At 37.3% G+C, this 14,500-nt stretch overlaps 1 protein-coding gene across 3 annotated transcripts in view; it reads right to left on the reverse strand.

Moving 5' to 3' along the window:
- The window catches only part of WDR72 (WD repeat domain 72), a 220,135-nt gene that overhangs the window by 129,681 nt on the left and 75,954 nt on the right, over positions 1-14,500 (reverse strand). For all 3 annotated transcript variants that reach the window (XM_076004386.1, XM_076004384.1, XM_076004385.1), the window contains exon 14: positions 2,977-3,179. In XM_076004386.1, the coding sequence (XP_075860501.1) occupies positions 2,977-3,179 (203 nt within the window). The remainder of the gene's footprint in view (positions 1-2,976; positions 3,180-14,500) is intronic.

Here is a 14,500-nt window from a genome sequence, read left to right on the forward strand (position 1 = left end):
GATTTTTCTTTGTCTAGCTGCACAAATTCAACTGTTCTAGAATTTCAAATTGGACTCATTTTCAAAATGTTTTATTGCATTTGTTGTTCTCTTCTAAACCTTTTCCCATCTCTATATGCATTCTCCAAAGGCAAGAAGAAAAAGTGAATACAACATTCTGATAAAATCCAAATATTGCCAAACACAAAGAGCTCCCCGCAAAGAGCTCACATGCTAGCCTTCTGTGTAAACAGTTCACTCGGTTGTTGAAGAATATTTTACTTGTGTCTCGGTAAAATCCACATAGACGCAAAAAAAAAAAAAATCCTGAAATACAAAGTGACCTTAGATAGGTCTAAATTTTATAGACTTACTGTCACCTACTTTTTTCCACACATAAAATGCATGTGATTCAAATCCTCTTCCTTAACACTGATTTTTTTCCTTATGAAAACTCCTGAAGCATTTTACTATATTAATAATAAGAACGGAGAACTTAAAGCCCCGTTAAAATTTCATGCTTATCAAATTTGTAAATTAAAGATGATTAAGATAAAACAATCTCAACAGCCTAACTCTACAAGGGTGAAATGCTAAAAGATAAAACTATATGATAGGCAATGAAGATATCCAGTACATAACTGGAGAAGCACAAATAAAAATACCTCTAATTAACACTAAGTTCAATAATAATAGAAGTATAGTATGTAGGACAAAGGAGGTGATAGTCCTGTCTAATTTAGTTCTTCTCCAACTGTAAAGAATGAAGATTGGAAACTGTAGTCATCCAAGGTAAAGGGCAACAGTTAGAAAATAAAGTTGAAATCAGCCTACGAGTAGGAAAACAAGACCTTGGCATTTTATTGCTTCCTGAAGTCAAGGAAGAAACAAAATTATATAAAGAAAATGTAATCTATATGTACTGTTACCACTAGTGAAAGGGTAGCTCTGAAGTTCTCCAAGAAACTGAAAAATATAACAGTCAGTTTACCTTCTGGGAATTAAACTAGTAAATGCAACACTTGATGAATGAAATTTGCTCTTGCAGACCATAAGTATCCAAAACACATAGGTCATCTACTATGCAGCATGTAATTTCAACCCTACAATGCACGATCTATCATGAAAAGAGAGCAACAAAGACATAGCAAGACGGGAACGCTTGACTGTTGGCTGGGCTCACTCAATGAATGAGCTTTATTTACCCCATCTTATTGTACATAATACTATAAATGCGATTCAATTTCCTGGTTTATGTTCAGTTCTGAATGTTGAAGTTTCATCATATCTATGCAATTATCCTTTTAAAAAAATCACCTTTTTCAAGATAAGAATATGAAAAACATGGTTTGAAAACCTAAAAACATTTATTGAAACCTTAAAATCTGTACCCCCATAATAGGCCGAAATAAAAATAATAATAATAAAAAAAAAGAAAAAAAAGCAAAAGAAAACCTAAAAACAATTGAATAAATGAGAAAAGAAAAAAAAAGCCAATATACATCAGCTGTGACCAAAGGAGATGGTACCCTGATGGTCTGGAAGAGCTGACTGCATTCAACCCTCAGAGCTCAGTGAATGAATACCCGAGGGCTCTGACGTCATCATGCTCATCAAGGAACTCTCGGTCGTAATTGCTCCCCCTGCCCCACCGCAGATTTGCTACAGTGAGGACATGCTCAGCAATGGCCAGAATCCCAATTATATTTATCATTGTAAGTTAAATAATTCTAGTTTATATGTTCATTGTTTAGGTGTTTGGTTGGCGTGACTCAGTTCTCAAAAGGTTGACATATCCTAGGCTCACTGATAAAATCTAAATTAGGTCATCAAACCTAAAATGCTAAAGATGATATGCTGGCACTGCCCCCAAATCTGCGGCTTGGAGGCATGGTCTAAGCAGCCAATTGGCCTTTCTTGATGACGACACATTCTTTTGTATAACTATATATGTACACATGAGATAAAATAAGGTCTTATTTAAAATCTTTATTAATGGTATCTTAACAGTCCTCATAATACCATTAAAATAATGGAAAATGTTAACAATATGCAATTAAAAATTAGCTAAGCTTTTTGACTTAGAAATCCCACTTCCAAAAATCTATCTTTTAAATAATCCTGATGAAAAAAAGCTTTAGGTTCATAGATATGTTATTCATAAAAGTGAGACATAAAGAACAACTCATCTATCAAGCCATAAGAAAATAATATGCATTAGCAATAGTAGAAACACAATATAGAGCATAATATAGTCTTTGAACAATAAAATTTACATGTATTAGATAAAATAAAAATATGTTTATATGAAAATATACATTAGATACATGTATATAAATGGCATAGTTAAATGTTGAGGTGATAACTTGGAAGTATAAAGACAAAAAGATGGAAAAGAATCCCTTAAAGAAATTAGATTAAATTACTATATCACCTTGAGAAGTGAAAAATAATAAAGCTAGTCCAAATTTCTACTAGGCCAGTTGACTTGGTTTATGAGAATAAATGTGAACTCTGTTGTTATGTGTTAACTGAGACTTGAAATCCTAAAGAGTAATGATCCTACAGATGCTGAGTATATGAAAAGAAATTGTCCATACAATGATCTACTTTTTCTGATACTTTTTTGTTTATTTGCAATAAGCACTTTTAAAAGAAGTCAAACAGTTATTTTCTCAACTGAAAAATAAAAATAGATCCAAACTACAGAATATAGTTTTTTCCGATTCCCACGGAAAACCATCTAGCATTCAAGAGTTAATATAAAGTGGATTCAATTTTGATAAGCCAGAACCTATCTTGTCAAAAATAATGCCATAACAAGTATAATGCCATTCAGAAAGTCATCCTGATTCACCTAAGAGCACGAAGTAGATGCAGTTGTCTCTGAGTTCTTGTTTTTGTGCTGATATTTAAGTGCCACATATTTGTGAAGGCAGATCCCTTCTTATTTGGTTCATAACATTCTTTGTGAAGAGCAGCTTGATTTGAACTTACCTTACATGAAGACTCCACCTGCAGACCAGGGCAAGGTATTGGCCCAAGCTGGTAGGAGCTGGAAGATCTCTGTTCTATACTTTTATGCTTATGTGTCTCTGAGGCAACTGGAAGTACAGATTCAGGCTTTAGAAGCAGCGAATCGTCACAACAATTAAGAATAATTCGAGCTCTTTCTCCTGTCTCATGTCTTTCTAAAGTGCCTGGAAAACAAGATTAGAAATAAAAATGTCAGCAAAATATTTGCTCCAACAGAATCAAAAGAACAAAAGACAAAAAGAAGAATCAGAATCCTCTAAGTTATCATGCCTTACTATCTTCTTGCAACCAAAGAATAGTCTGTAAGCTTTTCCTCAATTATTTAAAACACCCTCACATAGAGGCTGAGATTATGGATTTGAAAGGCTCATCTTCCTCTTTGTGCTTTTTCATCCACTGAAATCAACAGGGCATTCAATAGTCTCTAACAGTAAAATCTCTTACTTATTATACAGTATGCAAGTGATCAATAACACACAACTATGGAATATTTTAGTGCTGTCCCCTAGTGTTACAACTCACAAACAACAGAGAATTCACAGTGTTTTGTTTGGGTGCCCAGGCTTAAAATGTTTCTATCAGTAATATATAATTTAAACGAATGGGGCAAGTAAGAACACGGATACATTGTGTTACTTCCCTCACCCAAATGCCCCCACAGGCTTTTTGTGTTGATATTGTTTTATTGTTGGTATTGTTGAAGTTATATCCTTTGGCTTTTATTTCTTGTGTTATTAGAAGAGGAAAAAAAAAATCCTTTGCCTAGTTTCAGAATTTAGGAGTGCTGGCAAGTTCAATTTAAAGTTAAAAAAACAACGAGAATAAGAGCAAAAGTATCAGAAAGCAATTCACAAACAGTTAAGTGTTCTTTATAAAATACAATGCCATACACTCAGTGAAATCTCAATAAATATGAATTAATCATGACCTTTGTCTCTTATAGCAGCTATGAGTCCATTTGCATTATTTATACTGTTTTAAATATATGACTTATATCCTACTGAATAAAGACGCTAAGCAAAATTAACTTGACAAACGATATCTAAATACAGATTTAATTTCATAGTATCCTTTTCCTACCAATGACAAAGAAGTAGCTGTACAATTTGTTAGGAAGGAGAAAGATAATTCTTATTAATAATAATAAAATATCTATTTAAAATAATCACAATAAGAAAACAGAAAAAATAAAAAAGAACAGTCTGTCTTTAGATAAGTATATGGATATATCTGAGGATAATGGCCATTCTATCCCTTCTCATTTCTCCTTCTCTCTTCCATATTCTTCTTTTATGGCAACTAAACTACCATACGTTGGTACTTTGGATTCCAAAGCAGTTAACAGCTGCTATGCTAACATAGCAGGTAGAACGTTAGTCTGAGTACCTTAACAGTATATTTTTTTCATTACAACAATTCTACAGTATATTTTTTCATTATAACAATTCTACATTCATAAGTAATCACCTTTAACATATAAAACTTATAAACACGTTATTCTTCTAAGCTTTCCTTTTCCAACAAGATTGATGTACCGCTAACAAATGAAGCTGGCAGCAACTCCAAGAAAACCCTTTCTCTCAAGACTAAGAAAAGTTTAGCAAACCAAAGATAATAGTCATTACTACTTCCTGAAAATGACTGCATTCGAAAACTGGTAACTGTGTCACCATGTCAAACTCGCTGTCTTTCTGAGAAATCTCTCTTTGAATATGATATCACCATAGATATTTTCTTCTCACTGGTTTTCTGTGGCTCCTCAAACTATGATATTTTAAAAACACTTTGAGAATACTTGGGAAAGAATTCATTGTACTTTAATACATATGGTATGTGCCTTATACTATATATTTTATGTATCCATATTGTTTTATTCTATACCTAAGGTCTTCTACAAACACAGCTATTTTCTGTATTTTTTTTTTTTTTGAGACAGAGTCTCACTTTGTTGCCCAGGCTAGAGTGAGTGCCGTGGCATCAGCCTAGCTCACAGCAACCTCAAACTCCTGGGCTCAAGCAATCCTCCTGCCTCAGCCTCCCAAGTAGCTGGGACTACAGGCATGCGCCACCATGCCCAGCTGATTTTTATATATATATATATTAGTTGGCCAATTAATTTCTTTCTATTTAGAGTAGAGACGGCTCTCGCTCTTGCTCAGGCTGGTTTCAAGCTCCTGACCTCGAGCAATCCACCTGCCTCGGCCTCCCAGAGTACTAGGATTAGAGGCATGAGCCACTGCTCTGGGCCTATTTCTTGTATTTTTTAGTGATAAAAATAGTTTACCTGCAAACTTAGGTAGTTGTAATCTATTTTCATTCATGCAAGGATAAATAATCTCCCAGACCACCTGCTATGTGCCATTCACTGTGCCAGATGATGACAATGTATGGTAAACAAGAATGACTCAGTCCAGCTCCCCCTGGAGCTTCTTAAAAATCTAACAGTAGTGCAAAGAGAAGAATCATCTGAAAGTTAATTAGCTACAATATTTAAAATAACACCTAAACCATTTCCACCCTGAAATAAAAATCCCCTATTTTAACAAAATGTGTGACGGTTGGTTTTGTGAACAATAGTTTCTATCACGATTAATTATAAAAAATTTGAAAAATAATAATTATTTTGTTTTAAAGAACTGGCTGAAGCACACACGTGACATAAGGAGTGGTTAGAGACAATCAATTTCTATAAAAGTTGTTATAGAAAGATAAGGAAACTACATATTCAAAACAATAAGTTGATTTTGTAATAAGTTCAGGACAAAAGCTTTTGAAAGCCCTTGGCCAAAACTCTTGGCAGTGGATAGGGAGAGATTCCCATGTGAGCTGGTTACTCATTTATTGCCTCTTAGTTTCAAACTCACCCTTCACTGCCTGCTGTGTGAAAATGGATATGGGCTCCATAAATATTTTTTACTTTATCAGCTGGTGAAATGTTAACCTCTGTGGACAGAGAGTACAGGGAAGACCTAGTAGAAGAAAGAGTTTTTTCTTTTTGGTTCTGGCGTGATTTTCTGCAATCATGTGAGTGGTTTTCCCAGCACCAGGCTCCGGCAATGCGTGGTGGCCAGCAGCACCTAGCACCCAGCACCCAGCACCCAGCACCCAGCACCCAGCACCCAGAATGCAGAAGCTTCTTTCCACACACTCTTTTTGGGCAGTTTTGTATCAGAATGCTCCCAGTGAGATATTTCCCTGCAGACAGCTTTTCCTGGTGCCTTTGAGGGCATATTTCTGAAAAGTTCCTCTAAGACCACCCATAACAGCTCCTCTGCCATCCAGTAACTTATAAGTATACCCTATCCAGCAAGGACAGAAACTTAGCCCAGGGTGGGGGGGAGCTCTTTTTTGGTCAAGCTTTTTTAGTTCTAGGAGTGGGAATGTCCTTTAGAGCTGCTTATTCCTATCTTCTTTAGAGTTCTCTTTCCTAGAGTTCTCTCTCCTTTAGAGTTCCTTTTCCTTACTAGCCAATCCCTTGTGTGCAAATTCTTTGTGAGAGTTAACAATTCTTTTTTTTTTTTTTGTCTTTTTGAGACAGAGTATCACAGTGTTGCCCAGGCTAGAGAGCCGTGGCATCAGCCTAGCTCACAGCAACCTCAAACTCCTGGGCTCAAGCAATCCTCCTGGTTCAGCCTCCTAAGTAGCTGGGACTGCAGGCATGTGCCACCATGCCCAGCTAATTTTTTCTATATATTTTTATTTGGCCAATTAATTTCTTTCTATTTATAGTAGAGACGGGGTCTCGCTCTTGCTCAGGCTGGTTTTGAACTCCTGACCTTGAACAATCCGCCCACTTTGGCCTCCCAGAGTGCTAGGATTACAGGCATGAGCCATCACACCTGGCCAACAATTCTTTATGTTAAATTTTCTCTGTCCAAATTGCTGTGTCATTTCTCTCTCCTGATTAGATCCTGATTAACACACCATGATAAGTCACTTCCAATGTTTCTTTAACGATATCGCCAAAGTTATGGCATTTACACCACTTCAGGGATATTGTTAAATTGTTAGAGGGAGTCTACAGTAAAAAATGGTAACCAAAGAGGGAGGGCATGACTGCAAGGAAGACTTCCAACAATGGGTGCTTTTGCAACGCTAATAAACTGCCTTGGGCAAGAAACAGAATAGTCACTGTTTCCTGATATTAAAGAAATATAAGAAACTGAAGGTTTACAAAATTGCTTAATTCAACTTCCAATTTCAGGTGAACTTTTGCTTTCCAAAGGGAACTCAATGATAATTAGAATTTTTTTTTCATTATACTACATCAAGAAAATGAGTTAACTCACATTTATTCTTCATTTCAATCAATCTGAACATGACAAGAAAACATGTAGAGTCATATGAAAGTTAAGCATTATTGAAAGTGACAATACCATCTCTTCCTTCATAGTGGATATGCAAACAAAACCCAAAAGATCTATTCTAAGTAAAATGTTTATTGTATGAAATGCTCTCCAATAAATATTTTGTATTTTTTCTATTATTCATTTTATTAATATGAATTTTGACACAATTGGTTTCAATCCTAAACTATATAACAGTGCATTAAAGAATAAAAACAATCATAAGAAAAGAGAGCTTAAAACAATTAACACCCTGATAGAAAGTGAAGGAAAGGTCAGTTTTCACTGGTCCCAAGTTACCTATTTTCTACTAAGTCAGAGCACAGAAACATACAGAGCAGCCAAGATGCTCTTTGCAGATCCTTAGACCCATCCTGACAACATTTTCACTTGTATATCCTGCTTTTACCATCAACTCAACACACGCCAGAGCAAATGTAATTAAATATGTTTAAAACCAGAGCTTTCTCTATGGCCCTGTGTCTAGCCAATGTCCTCCCTATCTGTCTGGGCTTACAGGAAGGAGACCTCATTGCACGGTGGTTATGGACAGTCTCCGGCACTAGGCTGCCCTGCGCTCAAATCCTCATTGTACTTTTAACCCTTTGCACTTGAATGTCGAGTGTGGATAATGTCGAGTGGATGATGAGAAAAAAGCAAGTGAGTGCAAAGGGTTAATGGTCATGTGACCTTCTGCAAGTTATTTTTACATCTTTGTGTCTCAGTTTCCCCATCTGTACAATGGGGATAACAATTATTCCTACCTCGCAGGGTTATACTGCGAGGATTAAATTGAATAGATACTTGAAAAGTGCTTAGAAGTTCTGGCACACAGTGATCGCTGTGGTACATGACAGCCCCCTTTGCCACACGACAGAGGTTCTCACGCAGACCCTTGTCAGGTGATGAAGAAATTGTCTTGGCCCTCTGGCTCTGGAATCTGCCTGACACTCAGGCCCAAGGTCACTGGGCATACGGCCAGCTGTGTCCCCATGGCCTTCGACCTGAGACTTGAACCTCCTTTTAGGTTATAATCAAAATCAGAGTAAGATTATATATTTGACTTATTTATTATTTTTTTTTTTAGTGGTTTTATTTATTTATTTTTTTTTGAGACAGGGTCTTGCTTTGTTGCCCAGGCTAGAGTGAGTGCTGTGGCATCAGCCTAGCTCACAGCAACCTCAAACTCCTGGGCTCAAGCAATCCTCCTGCCTCAGCCTCCCAAGTAGCTGGGACTACAGGCATGTGCCACTATGCCTGGCTAATTTTTTCTATATACATTAGTTGGCCAATTAATTTCTTTCTATTTATAGTAGAGACAGAGTCGCGCTCTCGCTCAGGCTGGTTTCGAACTCCTGACCTTGAGTAATCTGCCCACCTCGGCCTCCCAGAGTGCTAGGATTACAGGTGTGAGCCACCGCGCCTGGCCTGACTTATTTTTTAATCTTCCTCAGTATACCAGAGTGGGGTCTGGCATAAATTAAAGGCTAGATAATACTTCTTAATGGATTATATAGCATCAGCAACCTGGCTAATGATTTTTTTTTTCCATGTGGCTACACTTGGGATTAAATCCCACCTCCCTGACCTACCAGTCATATTCTTACCCCTGCTTTCTCCCATGGCATTCTATTCTTGCTCACAAGTTGGATTTTCTTTTTCTTTACACGAAAACAAATCTTTTCTTGCTAACTCCATCTCATGCTTTCGGTATTAGCTTAAAATCTCACCTCCTCAAAGAGGCCTTCTAAAACAAATTCCTCTCCTATCTTGTGTTGTTTTCTATTTCAGCTTCCTTAATTCAAAGCACTTATAACATTTGTAATTGGTGTATTTTCTTTGCTTGCTTAGATTTTGGGCTGTGTCCTCTCTAGATGCTAAACTCTACCTGGCAAGCATGCATTCTATGAGCTTGGTACAAAACGGGTCTCTATAAATATTCACTGAATGAATAAATTACATTTTACCCTTTCCCTGTAGGTGGTGAAAAGAGGTGGCTAGAAAGCATCAGAGCATACCAAGGTCTCAGTGTGACAGGAGTTAACACTAAACTATAGTTACTATAAACTTAGATCCTGTAGCTCAGGAGAGACCAACGCTGGGGAAAATGATACTCACAGGCCCGATGCCTGACCCAGCTCTCAGCTATGCTGCCAGGCCATTTCTGATGGCCCAAGAATTTGGAATTGGAGATAGCAAGTCAGTCTGTAAATGTGACATCCTAACTTGACCTATGGACTAGCCATTTCTTGGCTCATGAACTGAGGAGCAGAAGATAGTCTCAAGAGAGAATAATAAGCAAATGTTCAGAGAGAGGCAGAAATGCAGAAGGAAGAAGAGGGAAGGAAATAGAGAGAGAGGGAATAAGGGAAGGAGGGAGGGTAAGAGAGAGACAGAGAGAGAGAGAAAGAGACATTGCAACTTTCTAGTTTTGTTTCTATTTCCTTCCTAAGGAATAGTGTCCCTTAAGTCTCTGCAAAACAGCCTTGAATCCTTACCATAAATAAAACTGACTTTACTTGGCTTCTGATAAAACTGACTTTACTTGTCTTCTACTGCTTGTTACCCAATAAGGGTCCTAATAAAGACAGGATGGAGATGTTTCTATTGTGGTAAAGGCCGAGTTTGAGGATACCCAAACAGACAGAGAGCATGTAGAGTTCCAGGCAGAGATCAGAGCAGAGAGAGAAGGCTTAGGCATTATCAGCAGTTGGATGAGGATTAAATTCCAATGAAAGAATGCCCTCTCCAAGAGAATTTGAAGTGTGATGTGTCAGGAGACCAGCATAGACCCTTTAACAGTTTCTTCACATGAACAGGAAGAGAAAGGACAAAGGTTTAGACATTGCTATAAATCAGTATGTTAAAATACAGCCATATTGTAGATGCATTAGGATTGTCAATATTTATAGGCATGTACAGTTTTTTTTTTCTTTTAATAGAGCAAATAGTCACTTTGTGATATGCCTGTTATAAGATCTGATTTTGAAGGACCAAGCTATCTTAAAACAAGATATTTGTATCATAAAGGATGCTGCCTTCAATTGTGGTAGAAGACCCAGGCAGAAAGAGCACACTTACACAAACCTGCCTTCAAGATATAACAGAACTAAATATCTACACAAAGAAAGAGAAAAAGGCCGTCCCCTTCCAAACAGCCAGAAGTTGTTTCCTTCATTTGATTTTCCTCTGATTTGCCCATATTTTTAATATTTGCTATCCTTGCATCAAACTTTTTTCAACTCCCAATGAGTTTTGTTTTCCAAAGTCAACAAAAATATCATAGCTTGTTATCAAGTAATAATAGCTTTAAATTACATGTTGAAAACCCTGAGCCAGACAAACTTCCTCCTACAAATTAACAACCAGGTCCACCAAGTCTATGAATAAAGGAATAGCTACTATCCTCAAAGGAAAAGAAATGATTAAAAAAGAAATCACTGTCTCCATCTGCAAATGATCAAGAGTGAATTAAGACTCAAAAACATCATTCGGATGGATTAACATTTCATCATGTTGCCCAGAAACATTTTATTTACTTGAAAAGTATACATAAATAAATTTGAGACAGTAATTGACTTACTATAACTCACGGTGCTTTTCCTCAGAACATTGTATAAATAAATAGCATTGCTACAGGAACGTAAAATTCCCTCAGCCCACCAAAAAAAGCATATATATTTACAAATTGTAAATAATTTTTTTTCACAAAAAGGGAAATATTTTAAGTTGAACATTCTGCTTATTATTGGATTGTGGGAAAAGACAGAATTTGCTAAATAATTTACATTAAGTGATTAGGGATGAATATATATTGTATTTAAATGAACAAAACTTAAGAACAAGAACATGAGAGTGGCTACCTTACAGAGTCAGGTCTCTTCCATATCAGTTCAGGCAGGCATTTTCTAACTGAACCCACCACGTTATTGGGCAGTGATTAACATCATAGTTATACTTCAAAGTAACTTTCTCTAAAACAGAATACGTTCAAAAAATATGGCCTCATTACCAAACTCGATAGTCGAATTCATAAAATCAGGTTTCCACAAAATAGTTGACTGACAGTTGTAATCAAATTCCACAAATCAAGGAATTTGACCATTGGGTCTGTGGTAAGATTGATCATTTATCTTCAGTTACTCACGAAGTTCATCGCCCTGCTCAGAGAAGTGTACGGAGATTGACTTAGTGGCCCCTTCCCACCCAAATCGTATCACACTTACTGCACCTCACTCCAGCAAATGTGTAAGTGATGGAGGCTCTGAGCAGGGAAAGGGTCCCTGGAGGTATCAAACTCAGCTGACTAGAAAATAATGAAAGGGTGGGGAAAGGCACAAAGGGACTTACTTTCATTCCTAAGCATATTTGAATATAATGCATCTGGATGTAAAACACATTGTCAAAGGCTTGGCTCATTTTGTACTATATAAAGGCCCTAATATGATAACACACTCAGATTGACTTCACATCAACCTGCTATACCTTAAGGGTATATAAAATACATTTTTTTTTTTTTGAGACAGAATCTCGCTTTGTTGTCCAGGCTAGAGTGAGTACCGTGGCGTCAGCCTAGCTCACAGCAACCTCAAACTCCTGGGCTCGAGCGATCCTTCTGCCTCAGCCTCTCGAGTAGCTGGGACTACAGGCATGCGCCACCATGCCTGGCTAATTTTTTATATATATATCAGTTGGCCAATTAATTTCTTTCTATTTATAGTAGAGACGGGGTCTCGCTCTTGCTCAGGCTGGTTTTGAACTCCTGACCTTGAGCAATCCGCCCACCTCGGCCTCCCAGAGAGCTAGGATTACAGGCGTGAGCCACCGCGCCTGGCCTAAAATACATTTTTTAAAAGTCCCTCACCACCACGACCTTAACCCCAGCCCTGCCACAGCCTCCAGCATATTCAGAGCCAACACTGGGAGTTTATCAGCTGGGCCACATTCAACCCTCATGTCTAATTCAGACCACTGATCTCCAGAAAAACAGTAAAGGGGTGGGAGTGGGGGTTGAAAGAAAAAAAAAATGATTGAAACACATGGAGGTTTAAAGTTGCTGGGATGTATAAGGATTACACATAATGCATTAATTTCAAACAAATTTTAATCTAGAGGTTTCTCAATGAGTCATTTATTTATTAAATACTCCCTCTTCAACATGTTCTAACAGCATAGAATCTACTAGGACTAAATTTTAATTTTTAATCCCGCTCTAAAACTAAATACAATTTACAACCAATTTAAGAATTAAGGTGGATGTTTATAGAAAAGTGTTTTGATAGTATGATATAAAGCATACATTTAATTAATTTTATAATTATCTATTATATACAAAATACCAAAATGGCACTGCTTCTAAGTATTGTAAAATGTCATTCATGCTGCATTGTTGGAATTTTTATATCAGGCATGCTCGTTTTTCTAATTTTAAAATATTTCCAAAGTAGATATTATGCCTCATACTCTTAATTAAAGGTTAAGTTGCTTATTGGATACTATGGCCTTAAAGAGATTTGAGTCTGTTGTTTATTCATTTCTGGTGTCAATTGATTTAATTAGGTCAATATCTTGCTGAGTTGATCTGGAATTTTTCCTAGAAAGAGCAAAATTATTGGGAAAGGAAAAATTGGGGTATGGTCTCCTGAAAAAGGTGCTGGGTGAGGGGTAAAGCCTTATGGATAGTCTTTTATATTTAGGGATTCTGGAAGGAAAGGATATAGTGGAGATGGGAGGACAAATGCATTTCAACTGCAATCAAGTCTCCCTTGGGACATGGCAGTGGTTTGCCTTAGGCAAATAATGTTTGACCAAGGCTCCAGCAAGCATATCAGGGCTTGTTTTGAAAGTACCAAGACTCAGCATACCTGGCTCCCCAACACCACCTGTAAAATTCAAGGCCATATTTCCATACCCAGTGACCCCAAAAGGCTCTCCCATCTCTTCACTCTTCCATGGACTCACTTACCAATGAGGACTTCCAGAAACTGCCCTTCCTGACCACCAATGTAACAGGCCGAATTCTACTGATAATCCCCAATGACCCTCATTCTTATGATTCCCTCCCCTGTGAATATGATGGGATAGCACTCCAGGGATTGTTCTCTTACAGAGCAAAAGGGACTATTCAGATATAATTAAGGTTTCTACTCAGTTGACCTTAAAATAGGAGACTATTCAAGTAGGCCAGGCCTAATTGGTTGAGCCCTTTGAAAGCAGAGTGTTCTCTCCAACTACTGGAAGAAGGGGAAGTAGAGGGAGCCAGGGAGCATAAGAAGCATAAGAAGGATTGGAGGTGCCTTGCTGGCTTTGAAGAGGGAAGAGGCCATGGATGAGGGATCAGAGAGTGGCCTCTAGGAGCTGAGAGCAACACCCAGCCATAGCCTCAGACCTACAACTGTAAGAAACTAAATTCTGCCAAAGACCTAAATGAGTTTGGAGCCAGATTCTTTCTCAGAGCCTCCAGATAAGAGCTCCATTGGCTGACACCTGTATTTTGCCTTGTAATGTCCTAAGCAGAGAACCTAGTTGAGCTCACCTGGACTTCTAATTGCCAGAACCACGAAACAATAAATCACTATTGTTTTAAGCTGCTAAATCTGTGGTAATTAGTCACATAGCAATAGAAAAGTAATACAACCAGGACTTGCGGCAGTATTTGTACTCTGGACCACAGATTTAGACCTCAAATGTTTTATTCTTTTTCCACTATTTTATATGTGAAAGTCTTGTATTTTAAATAAAATAACCAAATGCATAAAAACAACTAAAGGTGAAAGCTAGTTATTAAGAGACATTTCAGACTTTTTGATAACTTCTTCTCCCACTCTCACAATGAGTATTATGAGCCATGCAGATATTCACTAAATAGCTGGTGATTGAACAATCATATCCCACACCAAAAAATTCCTGTTAAAGTTCTCTAATTCCAAAGGAATCATATGTAAGAGATGAACTATTCCTTTATCTTTCTCCTATGTAGTTATCATTATCAAAATTGCCATTATCTACCACTAATTAAGTACTTTTAAGTGCCATTTAATTCTTAAAACAACTCAGTGAAGTACAAAAACACCCCAAGGTTCAAGAAGAATAAGGAATAGGTTATTTGTGTGTCCTATGGTTGGGAGGGTGGTGAGGGA

The sequence above is a fragment of the Microcebus murinus genome, chromosome 6 (genome assembly GCF_040939455.1).
Source record: "Microcebus murinus isolate Inina chromosome 6, M.murinus_Inina_mat1.0, whole genome shotgun sequence".
In the NCBI taxonomy this organism is placed as follows: Eukaryota; Metazoa; Chordata; class Mammalia; order Primates; family Cheirogaleidae; genus Microcebus; species Microcebus murinus.